Source organism: Coregonus lavaretus (assembly GCF_964263955.1).
Source record: "Coregonus lavaretus genome assembly, chromosome: 34".
Taxonomy (NCBI): Eukaryota; Metazoa; Chordata; class Actinopteri; order Salmoniformes; family Salmonidae; genus Coregonus; species Coregonus lavaretus.
Genome location: NC_140021.1, coordinates 11,076,688 through 11,101,072, shown reverse-complemented (window position 1 = coordinate 11,101,072; position 24,385 = coordinate 11,076,688). Strand labels below are relative to the sequence as shown.

Below are 24,385 nucleotides of genomic sequence, written 5' to 3'. Positions count from 1 at the left end.
TCTCACACACACACACACACACACACACACACACACACCTGCGGCAGGCCAGCGGGAAGCCCACGGGTCATAAATATAGTCTGTGTGTTCTGAGCAGAACCGTGGCCCGGTCAAGCTGAAACCACAGAGCTGGGTGGTCCGCTTAGTATTCATTCACACACACACACACACACACACACACACACACACACACACACACACTTTCCAAGGGGAAACCCTCAGAGAGAGACTTGGCTGGAGAAGCTGATGTTGAGAGATGAGCCTCTGCTCTCTGAGGTCTGTCTGTCTGTCTGTCTGTCTGTCTGAGTGTCTGTGTCAGACTGCGTGTCAGTCTGCGTGTCTGTCTGCATGAGAGACAGAAGGAGGGTTTAGGACACTATAGTATAAATACAGTGACTCAACAAAAAATCCTTCAATGTCCCCCCCACACAAAAAAGCGTTTGAGAATAGCGGCTCAGGGTAGATGAAAGAGGCTAAATGTTCATCATGGTGGAGTTGAAGACAAAATTAGGAGTTTAAAGTGGCTGTTTAAACAGTGTGAAGTCAGGAACCCAAGCATAGAGCCCTGCCTGAACCCACCACCCCTTACAAACAACACACACACCAGGAGGAGAGGATCACAGTCACCTCTGCCATGAGTGGGCCGGGGGGGATCAGGCGGAAGACAGGAAGAAAGAGGGGGATCTAGGACAGGGGAGGGAGGGAGGGAGGAGGGGGTGCTGGAGGCATTTTGTAAGGCCTTGGAGACCCGAGTCCGGATATGGCTTTTATGCTACAGCGAGTCAGTTACTTGTGTGTGTGTGTGTGTGTGTGTGTGTGTGTGTGTGTGTGTGTGTGTGTGTGTGTGTGTGTGTGATAATAGCGATAAGTGAGCCATGACTTTGACATTTCCATGCGGTGCGGTGTATTACATTAACCCCTCTGAGCGCCATACCAAGCTTTTATCATCTACAGTTATTTACTACTGTAACCCTGGGCAACCTGCAACCTTTAACCCTAACCCTCTGATCTGCATGCCAAGCCTTTATCATCTACAGTTATTTACTAACCCTTGGCAACCTGCAACCTTTAACTCACAACCAGATCCTTTAGAGGCAGCACATACATTAAGTACCAAGCACACCCTAACACACAGTACTACACTCTCCATGCTCCCTGTGTGTGTGTGTGTGTGTGTGTGTGTGTGTGTGTGTGTGTGTGTGACCTGAAGCAGTTGCAGAACAGGGTGTGTGTTTGCACGTGTGCATGTATTTCTCACCTGCAGCAGATGACGGCCTTGCAGGACAGGGCGAGGTCTAGGAAGGCTTGGCGGAGCTCGAAGGAGAGGGCGTATTTCAGGGTCTGTCCATCGATGATCAGAGCCAACTCATTCTCCTTCCCCAGAGAGTCACCCAGAGACGTACAGTGGGCTGTCAGGGTGGCACGTGTCGCCTGGTGAGGGCAAGAGAAAGAGGGGGTTAAACTCAACACACACAAACTGTATATATTCTACACACATCTACAGGTTTGAAGCAGAAAGAGAGATGTAATGGTATACAATGGAACCTCAACACACACAGACACACGCATAAAACACACATACAGACGCACAGTATATGCGTGCAGTCCTTGTTGTGTCTGTTGGACCAGGCAGAGCAGAGTGTACAGGCTGTTTATGGGGCAGTTTTGAAGGAGCCGTTTATAATGGAGAAACAGGGACTAATAGAGAAAACAAACATCCCATAGACTCTAATGAGAACCATGTGGACAGGCAGGCACGCAACACACCGCCAGACAGCCCACACAGGAGAACACACACACACTTACAGGACACAAACACAGAACACACACTTAATCCACACACAAATTTGTGGAATACAAGACTTAATCCACACACAAACACACATTTACAGGATATGCATACATACACATTTAAACTATAAACAGAAACACACTTTCACAAAGTTCAGTATATACATACAGTTGAAGTCGGAAGTTTACATACACCTTAGCCAAATACATTTAAACTCAGTTTTTCACAATTCCTGACATTTAATCCTAGTAAACATTCCCTGTTTTAGGTCAGTTAGGATCACCACTTTATTTTAAGAATGTGAAATGTCAGAATAGTAGAGAGAATGATTTATTTCAACTTTTATTTCTTTCATCACATTCCCAGTGGGTCAGAAGTTTACATACACTCAATTAGTATTAGGTAGCATTGCCTTTAAATTGTTTAACTTGGGTCAAACGTTTTGGGTAGCCTTCCACAAGCTTCCCACAATAAATTGGGTGAATTTTGGCCCATTCCTCCTGACAGAGCTGGTGTAACTGAGTCAGGTTTGTAGGCCTCCACTTTTTCAGTTCTGCCCACAAATTCTCTATAGGATTGAGGTCAGGGCTTTGTGATGGCCACTCCAATACCTTGACTTCGTTGTCCTTAAGCCATTTTGCCACAACTTTGAAAGTATGCTTGGGGTCATTGTCCATTTGGAAGACCCATTTGCGACCAAGCTTTAACTTCCTGACTGATGTCTTGAGATGTTGCTTGAATATATCCACATAATTTTCCTTCCTCATGATGCCATCTATTTTGTGAAGTGCACCAGTCCCTCCTGCAGCAAAGCACCCCCACAGCATGATGCTGCCACCCCCGTGCTTCACGGTTGGGATGGTGTTCTTCGGCTTGCAAGCGTTCACCTTTTTCCTCCAAACATAACGATGGTCATTATGGCCAAACAGTTCTATTTTTGTTTCATCAGACCAGAGGACATTTCTCCAAAAAGTACGATCTTTGTCCCCATGTGCAGTTGCAAACCGTAGTCTGGCTTTTTTATGGCGGTTTTGGAGCAGTGGCTTCTTCCTTGCTGAGCGGCCTTTCAGGTTATGTCGATATAGGACTCGTTTTACTGTGGACATAGATACTTTTGTACCCGTTGCCTCCAGCATCTTCACAATGTCCTTTGCTGTTGTTCTGGGATTTATTTGCACTTTTCGCACCAAAGTACGTTCATCTCTAGGAGACAGAACGCGTCTCCTTCCTGAGTGGTATGACGGCTGCGTGGTCCCATGGTGTTTATACTTGCGTACTATTGTTTGTACAGATGAACGTGGTACCTTCAGGCGTTTGGAAATTGCTCCCAAGGATGAACCAGACTTGTGGAGGTCTACAATTTCTTTTCTGAGGTCTTGGCTGATTTCTTTAGATTTTCCCATGATGTCAAGCAAAGAGGCACTGAGTTTGAAGGTAGGCCTTGAAATACATCCACAGGTACACCACCAATTGACTCAAATTATGTCAATTAGCCTATCAGAAGCTTCTATAGCCATGACATCAGTGGTCCTCTGTAGCTCAGCTGGTAGAGCACGGCGCTTGTAACGCCAAGGTAGTGGGTTCGATCCCCGGGACCACCCATACACAAAAAAAATATATGCACGCATGACTGTAAGTCGCTTTGGATAAAAGCGTCTGCTAAATGGCATATTATTATTATTATTATTATTATTATTATATCATTTTCTGGAATTTTCCAAGCTGTTTAAAGGCACAGTCAATTAAGTGAAATAATCTGTCTGTAAACAATTGTTGGAATAATTACTTGTGTCATGCACAAAGTAGATGTCCTAACCGACTTGCCAAAACTATAGTTTGTTAACAAGAAATGTGTGGAGTGGTTGAAAAACGAGTTTTAATGACTCCAACCTAAGTATATGTAAACTTCCGACTTCAACTGATATATATAGATATATACAGTGAGCTCCAAAAAAGTATTGGAACAGTGAACACATTTGTTGTTGTTTTGGCTCTGTACTCCAGCACTTTGGATTTGAAATGATACAATGACTATGAGCTTTAATTTGAGGGGACATTTTATCCATATCAGGTTAACCGTTTAGAAATTACAGCACTTTTTGTACATAGTCCATTTTAGGTGACAAAAAGTATTGGGACAAATTGTATCTTTGTATCATTTCAAATCCAAAGTGCTGGAGTACAGAGCCAAATAAAAATAACAATTCACTGTCCCAATACTTTTGGAGCTCACTGTATTGTAGACATACAAAGCCACAGTCCCAGGCACAAACACACAGACATGAATACACACTTCATGGGTACGATGAACCCACAGAGAAGACAGGGTTATTTCCAGTCCGATTACCGCAGCTCATCCCTGTGACATGGACTGATTGAGAAGACCCCTCCCTCTGTCAACTGACTAGTGTGTGGGGGAAAATACACAGTAATCACACACACTCCCTTTATTTCCCTCATATACACATTCTTTTCCCCCCGCTTTCGCTCCAAAACGTACACACACACACACAAAACACATTCCCTCCAAAACTGATACAACAGCGGGCTGTCCCTCCTCTCTCTTGAAAAATCCCCTCTCTTGTTTTCTCAGCCTTCGGCTGTGTGTTTTTCTTGTATTCCAGAATTCCTGTTTGCATTTACCTTCTCCCAAACAGGGGAGAAAACACAAACAGAATGAAAGGATTAAAGGAGATTACAGGTTGTCAGAGTTCTGCAAATCAAAGTCTTTGCGTGTGTGTGACTCAAAGCAATTAAGAAAATAAATGAACTAACTATTTTTAGGTAAGCACCTCAATTCAAAAAGGGAGAACCTTGTGCCTGTTGTCAGGATTACATCACCTCAAACACACTGTTATGAGGTAGTTTGGTGTAGAGGGGCTGTCTGTCACTCTGTTATTATGAGGTTGTTTGGTGTAGAGGGGCTGTCTGTCACTCTGTTATTATGAGGTAGTTTGGTGTAGAGGGGCTGTCTGTCATTCTGTTATTATGAGGTCGTTTGGTGTAGAGGGGCTGTCTGTCACTCTGTTATTATGAGGTAGTTTGGTGTAGAGGGGCTGTCTGTCATTCTGTTATTATGAGGTAGTTTGGTGTAGAGGGGCTGTCTGTCACTCTGTTATTATGAGGTTGTTTGGTGTAGAGGGGCTGTCTGTCACTCTGTTATTATGAGGTTGTTTGGTGTAGAGGGGCTGTCTGTCACTCTGTTATTATGAGGTAGTTTGGTGTAGAGGGGCTGTCTGTCACTCTGTTATTATGAGGTAGTTTGGTGTAGAGGGGCTGTCTGTCATTCTGTTATTATGAGGTAGTTTGGTGTAGAGGGGCTGTCTGTCACTCTGTTATTATGAGGTAGTTTGGTGTAGAGGGGCTGTCTGTCACTCTGTTATTATGAGGTAGTTTGGTGTAGAGGGGCTGTCTGTCATTCTGTTATTATGAGGTAGTTTGGTGTAGAGGGGCTGTCTGTCATTCTGTTATTATGAGGTAGTTTGGTGTAGAGGGGCTGTCTGTCACTCTGTTATTATGAGGTAGTTTGGTGTAGAGGGGCTGTCTGTCACTCTGTTATTATGAGGTAGTTTGGTGTAGAGGGGCTGTCTGTCATTCTGTTATTATGAGGTAGTTTGGTGTAGAGGGGCTGTCTGTCACTCTGTTATTATGCGGTAGTTTCGTGTAGAGGGGCTGTTACAATATTATGATGAACGTCACAATATCATGAGATATGACAGACTACCTACATCATCACAATTATACTCCCGAAGTAATAACCAATACTCTGTGCTTCTCTTTCTCTCTCTCTCGCTCTCTCTCTCTCACACACACACACACTGCACGCAAACACCTCAATGAGTCCAACTGGCAGCAAACAGTGTAATGGCCTAACACGTCGGTGCTAATAACCCTCAGCTACTTGTCACAGAAGATAGACCATCCTAGCACAGACAGGCCAACAGAACTGAAATTAACACTTGTTAACTGATTATAAATCATTATCAAACAGTCATTAGTAAACAGTTTGCAAATCATCATACATCATTGGTTTATGTAACTTATGACACCACATATTATCTTAATGTAAAACTAACCATTTTTCCATACATCTACAGATAAGACATACTGCAGACTGTCAAATGACCGTCTGAATTCACTCCATCTATTCCTTTCTCCTAAATGCTACCTGTTTTTGGAGAAGATTGGTGCAATCAAGGACTGTACATTTTTCCATGTCACTGAATGACACCATAGTCCCTGTGCCCAAGAACACTAAGGTAACCTGTCTAAATGACTATCGCCTCGTAGCACTCACATCTGTAGCCATGAAATGCTGTGAAAGGCTGGTCATGGCTCACATCAACAACATCATCCCAGACACCCTGGACCCACTCCAATTCGCATACCGCCCAACAGATCCACAGATGACTCAATCTCTATTGCACTCCACACTGCCCTTTCCCACCTGGACAAGAGGAACACCTATGTGAGAATGCTGTTCATTGACTACAACGTAGTGCCCTCAAAACTCATCACTAAGCTAAGGACCCTGGGACTGAACACCTCCCTCTGCAACCGGATCCTGGACTTCCTGATGGGCCACCCGCAGGTGTTGAGGATAGGCAACAACACATCCATCACGCTGACCTTCAACACGGGGGCCCCTCAGGGATGCATGCTTAGTCCCCTCCTGTACTCCCTGTTCACCCACGACTGCATAGCCGTGCACAACTTCAACACCATCATTAAGTTTGCCGACCACACGACCTTGGTAGGCCTGATCACCTACGACGATGAGACAGCCTATAGGTAACTATTTTACTATTTAGCGGTCTTATGGCTTGGTGGTAGAAACTGTTCAAGGTCCTGTTGGTTCCAGACTTGGCGCTCCGGTACCGCTTGCCGTGAGGGTAGCAGAGAGAACAGTCTATGACTTGGGTGGCTGGATACTTTGACAATTTTGAAGGCCTTCCTCTGACATTGCCTGGTATAGAAGTCCTGGGTGGCAGGGAGCTTGGCCCCAGTGATGTACTGGGCCGTACGCAGTACCCTCTGTAGTGCCTTGCGGTCAGATGCCAAACAGTTGCCATACCAAGCGGTGATGCAGCCAGTCAAGATGCTCTCAATGGTGCAACTGTATAACTTTTTGATGGTCTGAGGGCCCATGCCAAATCTTTTCAGCCTCCTGAGGGGGAAGAGGTGTTGTCTTGCCCTCTTCATGACTCTGTTGGTGTGTGTGGACCATGATAGATCCTTAGTGATGTGGACACCGAGGAACTTGAAGCGCTCAACCCGCTCCACTACAGCCCCATCGATGTGAATGGGGGCGTGCTCGGCCCTCCGTTTCCTGTAGTCCACAATCAGCTCCTTTGTCTTGCTGACGTTGAGAGAGAGGTTGTTGTCCTGGCACAACACTGTCAGGTCTCTGACCTCCTCCCTAAATAGCTACACGGACTATCTGCATTGACCCTTTTTGCACTAACTTTGACTCATCACATACGCTGCTGCTACTGTTTATTATCTGTCACTTATTCCGAGTTATATGTACATATCTACCTCAATGACCTCGTACCCCTGCACATCGACTCTGTACTGGTACCCCATGTATATAGCCAAGTTATCATTACTCATTGTGTATTTATTATTACTTTTATTATTATGTGTTATTACTTTTCTATTATTTCTCTATTTCCTTTCTCTCGGCATTGTTGACAAGGACCTGTAAGTAAGCATTTCACTGTTAGTCTACACCTGTTTATGAATCGTGTGACGAATAACATTTGATTTGATTGATTTGATGACAGATCTCTCAGTAGCAGGAATTTTTCAGCTCGAAACGAAATAGTATTTTTCGTATGCATCTGAGCTGGGAACAAGCTGAAACACAGATTCACACACACTTGCACATAAGCACACATTTGCGCACACACACACACACACACACGTTGTAAACCTTGTTCTCAGGCTCTTGTGTTGAATCTTATCAGGTTTATATTTAGAGCTGGGCAGTAAGGTTCAGATGGTGTGACATATCACAGGTCACCTTCTCTCAACACACACACACACACACACACACCTCTGTGAAGGGTGAGAGAGAGGGGGAGGAGACAGACACGCTCATATCTGAAGTGCAGATTCTGTCACCAGTGAGATTTAATAAACCATTTAATTATCAGCCAAGCATCTGTACAAACAAACACCCACATCCTCCACAGTCTGCCTGACAGACAAAGCTACACACACACACACACACTCAGACACAACAACACACCTAGACATACACACAGAAGGTTGGCATAAACTGTGACCATAAATTGTCAGACTACGTAAGTGTCTACATAGTGTCTTTATTAAAGAGAGGTGTGTGTGTGTGTGTTGATTAATGAGCAGCACAGTGAGGATGTTTGTGTTAGACGTGTAACGCGGGCGGTGTGACAGGACAGAGGGGGGTTGTGGGTAAGATTGATGAAATGTATATCTAAGACTATTAGCCTGGTCTGTACAAGCCACCACTTCTACTGTAAAGACTGAGTCTGAGAGTGTGTGTGTGTGTGTGTTTGATATGAAGGTGACAGATGGAGCGTGTCACAGCGTCACTGTCACAAGCTGCCATGTTTACCCAGGAGGCATTGCTCAGAAGGTTTGATTTGACGAGAGTGAGCGACAAAAGGAGATCACATTACCCTCCTCAATCATCACCCTCAGATGGCTTCCTCTACGCCTCTCCCCATTTCTCTACTTCTCCCTCTATCCTTCTTTCTCTCTTACTTTTCCATGTCACACATAAAACATAATAAACAGATTCCCTGTCTTGTTCACACACACCTTCCTGTGCATAGAGAGGGTGCTGACAGACGTATAGGTAGCAGCGTGAAGGAGACATGGAAAGGGGGGAGAAAAGAGGGGAGGAGGAGAGGAGGGAAGGAGAGACCTCCGCCTGACTACCAAATGCAAGATCAACAGAGATGAGCCTCACTTCCGAAAAACTAAAGAAACAGACAGAGGGAGGAAAGGAAGCAGGGGAAGGAGAAAAAGGAGTGAGAAACTAGGAGGACAAGAGATATATTGCAATGGGACAATAGGTCTCTCCTAGGAATGATAATCTCCTGCTCTCTCGCATTCATCTGTAGTGTCTCCTCTCTCCACAGCTCTCTGGACCTGTCTCTTTCACTCACTCGCTCTCTCTCACCCCCCCCCCCCCCCCCACCCCCCACCCCCCACCCAATTGTTATTGAGCTACAAGAATGTACATTTGGATTAGTATAGCAACTTAACAAAACAATATTTACAGTTGGAGAGATAAGACAAAGAGGAAGCTGACTGGTTACGGATTCAGGGCTACTTCAACACGTGACAGGAATGTTAGGTTAGAGTTGTTCTGGTTTTAATTTAATAGACTCTCAATCTGACTAACTACAGTGCTACTGAATGGTCTCACTGTCATCCTAGTCCCTACACACTCCCTCTCTCAGGGAAGTGTGTACGTCTCCCTAGTCCCTACACACTCCCTCTCTCAGGGAAGTGTGTACTAGGAATGGGCACAGTTATTCGAATATTCAAATATCCGAACAGATGTTAGTATTCGATTACTTGGGAGAGTAGACGAGGACGGAGGGCGCAGCAAAATAGCCTATATTAGCTAGCCTTGATATGTTAGCTAACTAGCAGGCTAACTTTGCTGGCTACTGTAGCTAGCTAGCTTCTTTACAACGATTTGATGCAACCACGACCGGCACTACCAGATGGTATAACCTATGGCAGCAACAAGTTTGTGTAACTAGCACGAGTTGGTTTAGCAACCTCCCTCCATGCCACACACAGCGTTACACACCCGCCCCTCCCTCACCCCTCTGAAACAAGCAGAGCGCAGCGCACCTGCTCTATCCCGAGTCGCGCGAGCAAGTCTCCATTCAAAGTTTACCAAAAACGTTTTTAATTTTTTTTTCCGGATATCCGATCCCTAGTTTGTAGGTATCCCTATTCCCTAGGGTTTGCGTTAAATGCGGAAGACACATTTCGGTTGAATGCATTCAGTTGTGCAACTGACGAGGTATCCCCCTTTCCTTTCACTAGTGGTATTCAAAGTCACGGGCGAACAGCATTAGGGTCGCCAAAATAAAATACAAATAGAACAAAAAAATTAATAGTACAGATTATTGTAAGGCCCAGTATACAAAGTTTGAGAAAGATCATTTGAGGTGAAAAAATTAATAGAAAATGTATTTATATTTTCATTTTGATAAGAGAGGAAATGGCAATGAATTGAAGGTTGTTTGTTGATGTACAAATCCAAATTTACCGATTTTAAGGTTGTCATTAGATTTGGGTTGGGGTCGCAAGAAACTCTTGGGGGGGAGAAAATGGAGTCCCCAGAAATTATAGCGGAAAAAATGCGCTGAAAAAGTTTGAATACCCCTGACCTACACACACTCTCTACCCACACACACTTTCTACCTAACTACACACACACTCTACCTACACACACACACACACACACACACACACACTCTACCTACCAGCCTAGTAGTTTAAAATATACAGTGGGGAGAACAAGTATTTGATTCACTGCCGATTTTGCAGGTTTTCCTACTTACAAAGCATGTAGAGGTCTGTAATTTTTATCATAGGTACACTTCAAATGTGAGAGACGGAATCTAAAACAAAAATCCAGAAAATCACATTGTATGATTTTTAAGTAATTTATTTGCATTTTATTGCATGACATAAGTATTTGATACATCAGAAAAGCTGAACTTAATATTTGGTATGGAAACGTTTGTTTGCAATTACAGAGATCATACGTTTCCTGTAGGTCTTGACCAGGTTTGCACACACTGCAGCAGGGATTTTGGCCCACTCCTCCAGACATTTGCTGGCTTGAGCAGGGGGACCTTGCGTGCGCTGCAGGATTTTAATCCATGACGGCGTAGTGTGTTACTAATGGTTTTCTTTGAGACTGTGGTCCCAGCTCTCTTCAGGTCATTGACCAGGTCCTGACGTGTAGTTCTGGGCTGATCCCTCACCTTCCTCATGATCATTGATGCCCCACGAGTTGAGATCTTGCATGGAGCCCCAGACAGAGGGGGAATGACCGTCATCTTGAACTTCTTCCATTTTCTAATAATTGCGCCAACAGTTGTTGCCTTCTCACCAAGCTGCTTGCCTATTGTCCTGTAGCCCATCCCAGCCTTGTGCAGGTCTACAATTGTATCCCTGATGTCCTTACACAGCTCTCTGGTCTTGGCCATTGTGGAGCGGTTGGAGTCTGTTTGATTGAGTGTGTGGACAGGTGTCTTTTATTAAGGTAACGAGTTCAAACAGGTGCAGTTAATACAGGTAATGAGTGGAGAACAGGAGGGCTTCTTAAAGAAAAACTAACAGGTCTGTGAGAGCCGGAATTCTTACTGGTTGGTAGGTGATCAAATACTTATGTCATGCAATAAAATGTCAATTAAGTACTTAAAAATAATACAATGTGATTTTCTGGATTTTTGTTTTAGATTCAGTCTCTCACAGTTGAAGTGTACCTATGATAAAAATTACAGACCTCTACATGCTTTGTATGTAGGGAAACCTGCAAAATCGGCAGTGTATCAAATACTTGTTCTCCCCACTGTATATATATATATATATATATATATATATATATATATATATATATATATATATATATATATATATATATATTTGTTGTGTTTATATAATTTTTGTCCTCAGGGTATCATTGCATAATAACCATAAATACAATGTAAATAAAAAACTGTTCAGGGGAAAGTGTGCATAGTACAGTTACAGTGAACACATCCTGAGCTAAACAGTTACAGTGAACACATCCTGAGCTAAACAGTTACAGTGAACATCCTGAGGTAAACAGTTACAGTGAACACACCCTGAGGTAAACAGTTACAATGAACACAATCTTCTTTGGCACTCTGTCCGTCCTCTCCGTATGGTAACCCTGATCTCTCTGTCTATCCCAACACAGTCCATCAGTACACATTCCTCTTCATACACACATTCTGAGACACAATGGAGTTTACAGGCTGTAACCCTGCCTGCTATCTGCAGACTATCTGTCTCACAGACAAATTAACTCCACTAAATCTAGCAGACTGAGACGGAGTGTGTTCATTATGAGCCGTTCTCAAATGACAGTTATACAACCACTTAGAATGACACACAACTTAACAAGCCTAAGGTTGAAATGTAATCTGTAGAATTTGACTGTGTTCTACAGAATGTCTCCAACTGACACTACACTGGGGTCTGCACACACACACTCAATAATGATCACAGATATGTAATAAAGAATGACTATGCCAACCCAGTGTGTCTGCAACGCTTGTGTGTCTGCAGTGCTGAAGAAGCCCTCAGTGTGTGTGTGTGTGTGTGTGTGAGTGAGTGAGTGAGTGTGAGTGAGTGAGATGTGTGTGTGTGAGTGAGTGAGAGAGACGTGTGTGTGTGTGTGTGTGTGTGTGTGTGTGTGTGTGTGTGTGTGTGTGTGTGTGTGTGTGTGAGTGAGAGACACACAGAGGGATGAGAGGAGGGAAAGATCTTTCTCCAGGAAAACACCAGACAGCTTAATTACCTCCACCTGTGCGCAGACAAAGAAACACACCCTCCAATCTTTGCTCTGCCACACCCTGGTTCCCACGGTAACACTATAGAACCCACCTTAAAGACACACACACAGTCCCCCCCCCCCCCCCCCCCCGCCCCACACAAGGGGAGGAGAAGGAGCAGGAGGAGTAAGGATAAGATGAGGAGGAGGAGAAGAGGAGGAGGGAAAGGAAGAGGTGGATGGATGGATGGTAGAGGAGGAATTGGTAAGGCAAGAAGAAGAACAGATGTACTCACATCCAGTGAGTCCTCATTGACGATGATGAGGGACATGCCGTGGGACACTAGACGACAGGAGTAACCTAAGACAGAGAATACAATCTCAGCTACAGCATAGAAACACACATCAAGAAGTAAACGCCATCTCACTCTCCCTCCATCTCACGCTCTCCCTCCATCTCACGCTCTCCCTCCATCTCATGCTCTCCCTCCATCTCACACCATCTCCCTCCATCTCACACCATCTCCCTCCATCTCACACCATCTCACACTCTCCCTCCATCTCACACTCTCCCTCCATCTCACACTCTCCCTCCATCTCACACTCTCCCTCCATCTCACACTCTCCCTCCATCTCACACCATCTCCCTCCATCTCACACCATCTCCCTCCATCTCACACCATCTCCCTCCATCTCCCTCACTCTCCCTCCATCTCACACACTCTCCCTCCATCTCACACACTCTCCCTCCATCTCACACTCTCCCTCCATCTCACACTCTCCCTCCATCTCACACACTCTCCCTCCATCTCACACACTCTCCCTCCATCTCACACTCTCCCTCCATCTCACACTCTCCCTCCATCTCACACTCTCCCTCCATCTCACACTCTCCCTCCATCTCACACTCTCCCTCCATCTCACACTCTCCCTCCATCTCACACTCTCCCTCCATCTCACCTATGTTGATGGCGGTCTCCTGTTTGTCTCCAGTGAGGACCCAGATCTTGATGTCGGCCTTCATCAGTGTAGCGATGGTCTCAGGGACCCCCGCCTGGAGACGGTCCTCTATAGCTGTGGCCCCCAACAACAACAGGTCCTACAGAGAGAGAGAGACAGAGACAGACAGACAGACAGAGAGAATTGATGACAGAATGGGTGGGTATAGACTAAGAGAGAGACAAATACATTCAGAAAATGCCTTTCTGGACAAAACACAACTTTGAGGAGTTTGGTGGTTCAATGTGTTGTGAGGAAATCTTAGAAGCTACAACCAAGTTGGAGAGACAGGCTGGCAGCAGCAGCATACGACAGGGTAAGAAGAGGTGTGCATCATGTTAAAACTCTGTATGTGGATCAAACAGCAGCATAGGGAAAGTCTGTTACTGTTTCCCAAACATTTATTTTTAACTCTATTAAAACACGCAAATACACTCATTAGAGATGCGCACACATGCATGCTCATGTGTACACACACACTCCCCCCAGTTGGTAACGGTGCAGTGTTGTGGACTCCAGTTTTACGGGGCTCTTGGCAGTCTGGTGAGGGTAATTATCCCTGTGGTCTTCCAGTCTACCTCTCTCTTTTATCCCATCACCTTCCCTCTCCTCGACTCTGGGCCGTCTTTCAAAACCTCTCTCTTTATTGGAGTACTACCTGAGAAATAGCCAAACAAAGAAAGCACTGGTGTCCATGTTCCAGCCTAATGGCCAGTCTTAATATACTCACACTCAGAATACATTTTCTGCCAACAGCTGCCATGTCCAGTCTCTTAATGACCACAGGCATCATCATGTCCAGATGTATACTAGAGCTGTCCTCTGTCTGTACAGCTTAGGGGAGTGACTGACTGAGGTTAGCACACACTGCCTCTTCAGTACTGAGAGGTCATTATATCCGCTACAGTGGATCAGTGGGACCACTCTGCCCTCTGCAGGACAAATAACCCACCAGCCCAGCAACACACTGACTGAAGGGGACGGGGTGAGAGGTCATCACTATCTTACCAACCCACCAGCCCAGCAACACACTGACTGAAGGGGACGGGGTGAGAGGTCATCACTATCTTACCAACCCACCAGCCATGCAACACACTGACTGAAGGGGACGGGGTGAGAGGTCATCACTATCTTACCAACCCACCAGCCCAGCAACACATTGACTGAAGGGAATGGGGTAAGCGGTCATCACTCTCTTACCAACCCACCAGCCCAGCAACACACTGACTGAAGGGGACGGGGTGAGAGGTCATCACTATCTTACCAACCCACCAGCCCAGCAACACACTGACTGAAGGGGACGGGGTGAGAGGTCATCACTATCTTACCAACCCACCAGCCAAGCAACACACTGACTGAAGGGGATGGGGTGAGAGGTCATCACTCTCTTACCAACCCACCAGCCCAGCAACACACTGACTGAAGGGGACGGGGTGAGAGGTCATCACTATCTTACCAACCCACCAACACACTGACTGAAGGGGACGGGGTGAGAGGTCATCACTATCTTACCAACCCACCAGCCCAGCAACACACTGACTGAAGGGGATGGGGTGAGAGGTCATCACTATCTTACCAACCCACCAACACACTGACTGAAGGGGACGGGGTGAGAGGTCATCACTATCTTACCAACCCACCAGCCCAGCAACACACTGACTGAAGGGGATGGGGTGAGAGGTCATCACTATCTTACCAACCCACCAGCACACTGACTGAAGGGGACGGGATGAGAGGTCATCACTATCTTACCAACCCACCAGCCAAGCAACACACTGACTGAAGGGGGCGGGGTGAGAGGTGATCACTATCTTGCCACGCTAGAGAGTACAGAGGTATGGCTTTACAGTATCGAACTAGAAATGCAATGCTAACCACTAGCCCCAACCTTAACCCTTACCTTCTCCAGTAGTTCGTAGCAGTCCTCTAGTTTCTGGGCCCGGTCTTTAATGATAGTGCTAATCCGGGTGTACTCCTTCAGCCACTCCTGGTACACCCCCTCTTCCAGATCAACATAGGCAAAACACAGAGTCCGCAGACCTGTGGGGGACAGGGTCATGTATGAATCAAGTCAGGGATGGGCAACTGGCCCCCCTTTTGTAGGCTACATTTTTGGAACTCAGCCAGGGTCTCAATTTACTGTTGAGAGTTAGAATAGTAGAATACAAAAGGTGCAATTTTGAAATTTGGTTGTACATCAGCAGTTTTTCTCTTATGTCAATCACTGACAGTCACTCAATTAGCCCATGTCAGCAATTTTTGTTTTGCTTTGTAAGTTAGTCTAGCCAGCTATCTAAACTTGTGGTAATCATGGTCGAATTACAGACCTGGGGGGGGCCCCATTGATTTTGTTAGTCACTCTCAAACATTTCTCTCCACCCCATGGCAAAATTAGTAGAATTGCAGGAAATTAAAACTCGCAGGAATTTAACTCTAAAATAGGGCTGTCTCTGACTAAAAACTATGCTGGTCGACCGAGAGCAGTCTGTTCTTTCAACCAATCGACCAACCTTTCGACCAACGTGTATTTTTCCATTCATAGACACATCCTATGTTTAAATAAAATCAACTATATGTAGGCTACTGAGCTTGTCTGATGCTTTAAGCACTGCGATTAAAAATGAAGACACACAAATTACTAAAGAGGGAGCCAGAGACCAATATAGCCTAACCAGAAGAAAAAAACCTGTTCCAGAGCCGTCCCTCCTCCCTCCTCCCGCTGCTGCTGGCCTTCGCAGATTCTGCCATTATGCTCCTGAAGTTGACGGTAATAGGCTACAACAGCTGTCGACAACCTTTTCCATTCTATTGCCATTGCCAATATGTAAAAATAGCCTACATGAAGCCAACAAATAAAAACATTGCAGCCCGCAGGTAGAAAATATCCTGATAAAAATAAATATCCTACAAATCACATTGGTTATGCATGGCCTGTCTGCAAGGAACTTGAAACATTGTATCAACTATTCACTTTTTTTTGGGGGGGCGGGGGTAGAGCAGCTTAATATTGCAGATAGATTGTAACTTCCATCAATGTAATTGTCTGCATCACTTCCAATCCCCCATGTTTTATATATACATACACACATACACACACACACACACACACACACACACACACATACATATATATATACAGTGGGGGGAAAAAAGTATTTAGTCAGCCACCAAATTGTGCAAGTTCTCCCACTTAAAAAGATGAGAGGCCTGTAATTTTCATCATAGGTACACGTCAACTATGACAGACAAAATTTGATTTTTTTTCTCCAGAAAATCACATTGTAGGATTTTTTATGAATTTATTTGCAAATTATGGTGGAAAATAAGTATTTGGTCAATAACAAACGTTTCTCAATACTTTGTTATATACCCTTTGTTGGCAATGACACAGGTCAAACGTTTTCTGTAAGTCTTCACAAGGTTTTCACACACTGTTGCTGGTATTTTGGCCCATTCCTCCATGCAGATCTCCTCTAGAGCAGTGATGTTTTGGGGCTGTCGCTGGGCAACACGGACTTTCAACTCCCTCCAAAGATTTTCTATGGGGTTGAGATCTGGAGACTGGCTAGGCCACTCCAGGACCTTGAAATGCTTCTTACGAAGCCACTCCTTCCGTTGCCCGGGCGGTGTGTTTGGGATCATTGTCATGCTGAAAGACCCAGCCACGTTTCATCTTCAATGCCCTTGCTGATGGAAGGAGGTTTTCACTCAAAATCTCACGATACATGGCCCCATTCATTCTTTCCTTTACACGGATCAGTCGTCCTGGTCCCTTTGCAGAAAAACAGCCCCAAAGCATGATGTTTCCACCCCCATGCTTCACAGTAGGTATGGTGTTCTTTGGATGCAACTCAGCATTCTTTGTCCTCCAAACACGACGAGTTGAGTTTTTACCAAAAAGTTATATTTTGGTTTCATCTGACCATATGACATTCTCCCAATCCTCTTCTGGATCATCCAAATGCACTATAGCAAACTTCAGACGGGCCTGTACATGTACTGGCTTAAGCAGGGGGACACGTCTGGCACTGCAGGATTTGAGTCCCTGACGGCGTAGTGTGTTACTGATGGTAGGCTTTGTTACTTTGGTCCCAGCACTCTGCAGGTCATTCACTAGGTCCCCCCGTGTGGTTCTGGGATTTTTGCTCACCGTTCTTGTGATCATTTTGACCCCACGGGGTGAGATCTTGCGTGGAGCCCCAGATCGAGGGAGATTATCAGTGGTCTTGTATGTCTTCCATTTCCTAATAATTGCTCCCACAGTTGATTTCTTCAAACCAAGCTGCTTACCTATTGCAGATTCAGTCTTCCCAGCCTGGTGCAGGTCTACAATTTTGTTTCTGGTGTCCTTTGACAGCTCTTTGGTCTTGGCCATAGTGGAGTTTGGAGTGTGACTGTTTGAGGTTGTGGACAGGTGTCTTTTATACTGATAACAAGTTCAAACAGGTGCCATTAATACAGGTAACGAGTGGAGGACAGAGGAGCCTCTTAAAGAAGAAGTTACAGGTCTGTGAGAGCCAGAAATCTTGCTTGTTTGTAGGTGACCAAATACTTATTTTCCACCATAATTTGCAAATAAATTCATTAAAAATCCTACAATGTGATTTTCTGGATTTTTTTTCTCTCAATTTGTCTGTCATAGTTGACGTGTACCTATGATGAAAATTACAGGCCTCTCTCATCTTTTTAAGTGGGAGAACTTGCACAATTGGTGGCTGACTAAATACTTTTTTTCCCCACTGTAGGTTGTGCACTCTGCAAACAATGCGTCCACTCCTACAACGACAAGACTGTAATAATAATAATAATATATTGAATGAATTAACAGAAATTACCGTAACCAAACAAACATTGTAGATGATAAATGATGGTAATTAAGGGTAAATGTACTACTGGTGATACAGGTGTCATCCCAGAGGCCTCCGCAATGGATTAGTCCACTCAGACAGGCGTGAGTCAGCCAGGTGTCTCGGTCAGCCAGGTGTCTCGTGTGCCACACATGTTTTTTATACATTTGCCATTGCACTACTAAAACAATCTTGGTCGACCAACAGCCTATCGACCAAACAATTGACCAGTCGACTAAATGGGGTCAGCCCTACTCTAAAATGTTTGTATTTTCTCCGCTGTCAAAAGGGGAGCTGCTAAAATGTTTTGCTCGCAAGGTGAGGGCCCCCAAAAGGCTAATGCCGGTTCGGACTGCATGTGGGTATGGCTGTGGGTAGCAGACCCGCGAGCCACTGTGGCCCCTCATGATGAGTTCTGATTTTTGCGGCCCCTACCCCCCATCAAAGTTGCCCATCCCTGAATTAAGCAGTAATAATGTAGATCAAGTAAAAGGGAAAAATGTATCTGGCAGAGAAAAATATGGTAAATAGGAAAAAGATGGGAGGAAAATATATGACCAAGACCAGGACATATAAAAAGAGAAAGGCCGTACCCTCGGTGGCGAACTGTTCCAGATGTGCGATGGTCAGCTCTTTGTACTGAGATGCATCAGTGAGACGCTCAAAGATCACATTATCCTGAAACAAACGCCATGACATCATCAACATGCGCCGTTTCATCATCATTATGCGCAAAGACACTATGGGAATAAACTGTTGTGCATTCAATGACTGGGGGTATACTCACTGCTCCCTTGCAGTAAAGACGCAGTTTACCATCGGGGGTTCGGACCACTACAGACATGCGCTTACGGTTACTGTAGAAATGAGAGACTGTTAAGTGTCTGTGAATGTGTGTGTCGTGAGTAAGTGTGTGTGTCATTTTATTTACCTTGAAAACTCCAGCACATTCAGCAACTCAAAGCTCTTCTCCTTCCCCCTCTGAAAGACACAAACAAATACCAAGAATGAAACACAAGAGGATGAGTATTTACCTTTCTTCAAATGGTCTCTCAAACCCACACTTACTGCTTCAATGATAACTGAGCCAGGAGTTCTTGCTGTGAAAACGAAGCCCAGACCTTTGGCTCCTTTCACCAGAGCTCCTTCATCTGAGGAAAGAAAAAACAAAAACATGCATTGCACATATTAGTAAGTTTTGAGTTGTGATTGGCTCTAAGGTGTAGTAGCTAGGATGTGATTGGTCCTATTGTCTAGTAGCTGAGTTATGATTGGCTCTAAGGTGTATAAGCTGTTTAGTGATAGGCTGTCTACCTGGCGAGGAGGCCTGGTAGATAAGTTGGTCCTCCTCTCTCTCTGGGACCACCGTGTGACACACCGCCATCATCGTCAGAAACTCACAGATTTGGGCAGAGGTCGGCTGGGGGGGGGAGAGAGATATACACGGCCTAGTGTCATTCTCATTCAGTATAAGAATTATCATTAGAGAAGAACTCAGGAGCTCAGGGGAACACCTACATGGTTCTTCTCAATGTTCTGGATGAGAGTGGGGTCATCAAACTCTGTGGAGTTATGACTGCTGCACGGCAGGGGACTGAGAGAGAAGGAGACGGACAGAATTAAACACTACCAACACTACTTATTATATACAACAAAGAAAAGGGTAATGGGGTCTTTGTAGTATAGATAGTAGGTCATAGCACAGCCAAAGGTGAAGAAGAGGGGGTCACTGACCTGAAGTCCTCCATAGAACGATCAACATCTAGGTCAGGGAAGTGCCCATATGTGATTCCAGCGATGGTACACTTCTTGAAGTGCATGACGTTACAGGTGAGAGTTCCTGTCTTATCAGAAAACAGATACTTCACCTGGGAGAGAGATAAAGGATATCAGTACACAACATAATTCAACTCTGATTGGTTGAGACCTGATGTGAACAGATCGGTGGAATCCATCCTCACCTGGCCCAGTTCTTCGTTGAGATTAGATGTTCGAGCCATGGCGGGTGTGTCTGTCTCCGGGTAGTACATCTCCTCATCCTGACCACCAAATACAGAGAGAGGTTACATGACACACCTCTAAACAGAGTTAAATACTCTAAAACACACACGTGTGTCCATCTGTACCCAGTTGATGAAGAGTGCCTGTGTGAACTTGACCACCTCCAGAGTGACCAGCAGGCTGATGGGGATGAGGTTGTTGTAGAGGATGATGAACGTCAGCAGGTTATACCAGAAGTTAGTAGAAATGTCACCTGTAGACACACACACACACACACACGGTCAAGAGCTTATATGGAAGAGTAGAGAATGAATAACGGGCGTGTGTGTGTGTGTGTGTGTGTGTGTGTCTGTGTATTCTCACCTGCGCGTGACAGGTACCAGCAGGCCTCCTCAGTGTGTTGTTGGTTCCAGATGGAGGCTCCTATTGAGCTCACTAGCGCCATCACCAGGAGGATGCAGAACAGCACCAGGATCTGGACGTTGGTCACCCGCTCCACGTTAGAACGCTTCAGAGGGGCCTTGGTCGAGTTCTGGAAGGAACAATCAACACATTATTACATCCTTCATGTGGAACTACTCAGCAAAAAAAAGAAACATCCTCTCACTGTCAACTGCGTTTATTTTAAATATTTGTATGAACATAACAAGATTCAACAACTGAGACATAAACTGAACAAATTCCACAGACGTGACTAACAGAAATTGAATAATGTGTCCCTGAACAAAGTGGGGGTCAAAATAACAAAAGTAACAGTCAGTATCTGGTGTGGCCACCAGCTGCATTAAGTACTGCAGTGCATCTCCTCCTCGTGGACTGCACCAGATGTGCCAGTTATTGCTGTGAGATGTTACCCCACTCTTCCACCAAGGCACCTGCAAGTTCCAGGACATTTCTGGGGGGAATGGCCCTAGCCCTCACCCTCCGATCCAACAGGTCCCAGACGTGTTCAATGGGATTGAGATCCGGGCTCTTCGCTGGCCATGGCAGAACACTGACATTCCTGTCTTGCAGGAAATCACACACAGAACGAGCAGTTTGGCTGGTGGCATTGTCATGCTGGAGGGTCATGTCAGGATGAGCCTGCAGAAAGGGTACCACATGAGGGAGGAGGATGTCTTCCCTGTAACGCACAGTGTTGAGATTGCCTAAAATGACAACAAGATCAGTCCGATGATGCTGTGACACACCGCCCCAGACCATGACGGACCCTCCACCTCGATCCTGCTCCAGAGTACAGGCCTCGGTGTAACTCTCATTCCTTCGACGATAAACGCGAATCCGACCATCACCCCTGGTGAGACAAAACCGCGACTCATCAGTGAAGAGCACTTTTTGCCAGTCCTGTCTGGTCCAGCGACGGTGGGTTTGTGCCCATAGGCGACGTTGTTGCCGGTGATGTCTGGTGAGGACCTACCTTACAACAGGCCTACAAGCCCTCAGTCCAGCCTCTCTCAGCCTATTGCGGACAGTCTGAACACTGATGGAGGGATTGTGCGTTCTGGTGTAACTCGGGCAGTTGTTGTTGCCATCCTGTACCTGTCCCGCAGGTGTGATGTTCGGATGTACCGATCCTGTGCAGGTGTTGTTACACGTGGTCTGCCACTGCGAGGACGATTAGCTGTCCGTCCTGTCTCCCTGTAGCGCTGTCTTAGGCGTCTCACAGTACAGACATTGCAATCTATTGCCCTGGCCACATCTGCAGTCCACATGCCTCCTTGCAGCTTGCCTAAGGCACGTTCACACAGATGAGCAGGGACCCTGGGCATCTTTCTTTTGGGGTTTTTCAGAGTCAGTAGAAAGGCCTCTTTAGTGTCCTAAGTTTTAATAACTGTGACCTTAATTGCCTACCGTCTGTAAGCTGTTAGTGACTTAACGACCGTTCCACAGGTGCATGTTCATTAATTGTTTATGGTTAATTGAACAAGCATGGGAAACAGTGTTTAAACCCTTTACAATGAAAATCTGTGAAGTTATTTGGATTTTTACGAATTATCTTTGAAAGACAGGGTCCTGAAAAAGGGACGTTTACAAAACACCCAAAATGCAGTGGAGAAGGAACACCAAGCTCTACTGCTTTGTAGGGGTAAGAGTTGCTTGATTCAAGACTATGGTTCAAGTTAAGTTTGGATCACAATAAAGGCTTGAAATGGCTCACCTGCATCAGTTTGGAGTCATGTCCAGTGTAGACTATAATTCCCACAACCCATTGCGTGTTCCTGAGCTGGGCACCTCTCAGTAGCACCTGGTCAGGACCAAGAGGAGCCGCACTGGAGAGAGAGAACAGTGACAATCAGGTGGAGGTTCAAAATGATCTAATTCTATGTTAGGTGTGTGTTCAGTACTTTTGGTTGTCCAGGCGTAAGGTCCCAGTGAAGTCGTACAGGTGTCCGTTGGGCTCTTCACACTCCAGACGGCCAGAGAGACCCATCAGCTCCTCCAGAGACTGGAGACCAGCTGTGTGAGTGAGACCCTGAAAAACACACACACACACACACACACACACACACACACACACACACACACACAGTTAGAGCAGGTACACACTAACTCACACACATACACAGTCCCATCATCAGCTCCTCCGGATGCGGATAACATACCCACATCTTTAGGGTCATTCCTAACACACACACATACACGTCTTACCTGTCTGATTTTCAGGTTGGTTTCTCCGTCCAGGTTGGAGGTCTCAGTGTAACACATGGCCTGAGGCTCACTGTGGAGAGGGATGGAGTCCAACATTACCACAACATTCCTTAGAACATTCACTTCCACGTTCATCTATGCAACAGTCAAATAGAAAATATTTAAACATTTATCAAACACAGGGCTGTTCAATCCTGGTCCTGGAGGACCCAAACACTTCTGGTTTTCATCATCTCCTTCTAATAAGGGACTAATTCAGACCTGGGACACCAGTTGAGTGCAATTAACTACCAGGTAGAAACAAAAACCAGAAGTGTTTTGGCCCTCCAGGACCGGAATTGAACAGCCCTGATCAAACATAATGATGACATCACACAACGTCACCACAAACCAACCTGGAGGACACTATGACCATGTCAGCTGGAAGATGCTGCCCATTGGTCACCTTCACTATGTCTCCTACTGCCACCTTGTGGCCAGGACGCAGCAATGCAACAGCAGGAGGAGAGAATGAGAACACGTGGGGGGGGGGGGGGGGGGGGGGCAAAGAGAATGTGAAGCAGGAGAATAGAGAGAGATGGTGGAGGGAGAGAGAGAGATGGTGGAGGGAGTGAGAGAGATGGTGGAGGGAGAGAGAGATATGGTGGAGGGAGAGAGAGATATATATGGTGGAGGGAGAGAGAGATATATATGGTGGAGGGAGAGAGAGAGATGGTGAGGGAGAGAGCGAGATGGTGGAGGGAGAGAGCGAGATGGTGGAGGGAGAGAGCGAGATGGTGGAGGGAGAGAGCGAGATGGTGGAGGGAGAGAGCGAGATGGTGGAGGGAGAGAGCGAGATGGTGGAGGGAGAGCGCGAGATGGTGGAGGGAGAGCGCGAGATGGTGGAGGGAGAGCGAGATGGTGGAGGGAGAGAGCGAGATGGTGGAGGGAGAGAGCGAGATGGTGGAGGGAGAGGGCGAGATGGTGGAGGGAGAGAGCGAGATGGTGGAGGGAGAGGGCGAGATGGTGGAGGGAGAGGGGGAGATGGTGGAGGGAGAGCAAGATGGTGGAGGGAGAGCAAGATGGTGGAGGGAGAGAGAGAGGGTGGAGGGAGAGAGAGCGGGATGGTGGAGGGAGAGAGCGAGATGGTGGAGGGAGAGAGAGCGATATGGTGGAGGGAGAGAGATATATGGTGGAGGGAGAGAGAGAGATATGGTGGAGGGACAGAGAGATATGGTGGAGGGAGAGAGAGAGATATGGTGGAGGGAGAGAGAGAGATGGTGGAGGGAGAGAGAGAGATGGTGGAGGGAGAGAGAGAGATGGTGGAGGGAGAGAGCGAGATGGTGGGGGGAGAGAGCGAGATGGTGGAGGGAGAGAGCGAGATGGTGGAGGGAGAGAAGGATGGTGGAGGGAGAGAGGGATGGTGGAGGGAGAGCGAGATGGTGGAGGGAGAGCGAGATGGTGGATGGTAGAGGGAGAGCGAGATGGTGGAGGGAGAGCGAGAGGGTGGAGGGAGAGCGAGAGGGTGGAGGGGGGGAGAGCGAGATGGTGGAGGGAGAGAGCGAGATGGTGGAG

The 24,385-nt window shown here is 46.1% G+C and overlaps 1 protein-coding gene across 1 annotated transcript in view; it reads right to left on the bottom strand.

Annotated features, from left to right (window-relative positions):
- The window catches only part of atp8a2 (ATPase phospholipid transporting 8A2), a gene marked incomplete at its 5' end in the record, with an annotated part of 50,588 nt that overhangs the window by 18,317 nt on the left and 7,886 nt on the right, over positions 1 to 24,385 (bottom strand). The window contains 18 exons of the mRNA XM_084152106.1: positions 1,259 to 1,431; positions 12,632 to 12,696; positions 13,296 to 13,434; positions 15,235 to 15,374; positions 18,775 to 18,859; positions 18,969 to 19,038; positions 19,113 to 19,162; positions 19,250 to 19,332; positions 19,496 to 19,601; positions 19,700 to 19,775; positions 19,916 to 20,049; positions 20,143 to 20,220; positions 20,308 to 20,435; positions 20,546 to 20,714; positions 22,341 to 22,452; positions 22,528 to 22,655; positions 22,832 to 22,901; positions 23,227 to 23,300. Coding sequence (XP_084008232.1) covers positions 1,259 to 1,431; positions 12,632 to 12,696; positions 13,296 to 13,434; positions 15,235 to 15,374; positions 18,775 to 18,859; positions 18,969 to 19,038; positions 19,113 to 19,162; positions 19,250 to 19,332; positions 19,496 to 19,601; positions 19,700 to 19,775; positions 19,916 to 20,049; positions 20,143 to 20,220; positions 20,308 to 20,435; positions 20,546 to 20,714; positions 22,341 to 22,452; positions 22,528 to 22,655; positions 22,832 to 22,901; positions 23,227 to 23,300 — 1,880 coding nt within the window. The remainder of the gene's footprint in view (positions 1 to 1,258; positions 1,432 to 12,631; positions 12,697 to 13,295; positions 13,435 to 15,234; positions 15,375 to 18,774; positions 18,860 to 18,968; positions 19,039 to 19,112; positions 19,163 to 19,249; positions 19,333 to 19,495; positions 19,602 to 19,699; positions 19,776 to 19,915; positions 20,050 to 20,142; positions 20,221 to 20,307; positions 20,436 to 20,545; positions 20,715 to 22,340; positions 22,453 to 22,527; positions 22,656 to 22,831; positions 22,902 to 23,226; positions 23,301 to 24,385) is intronic.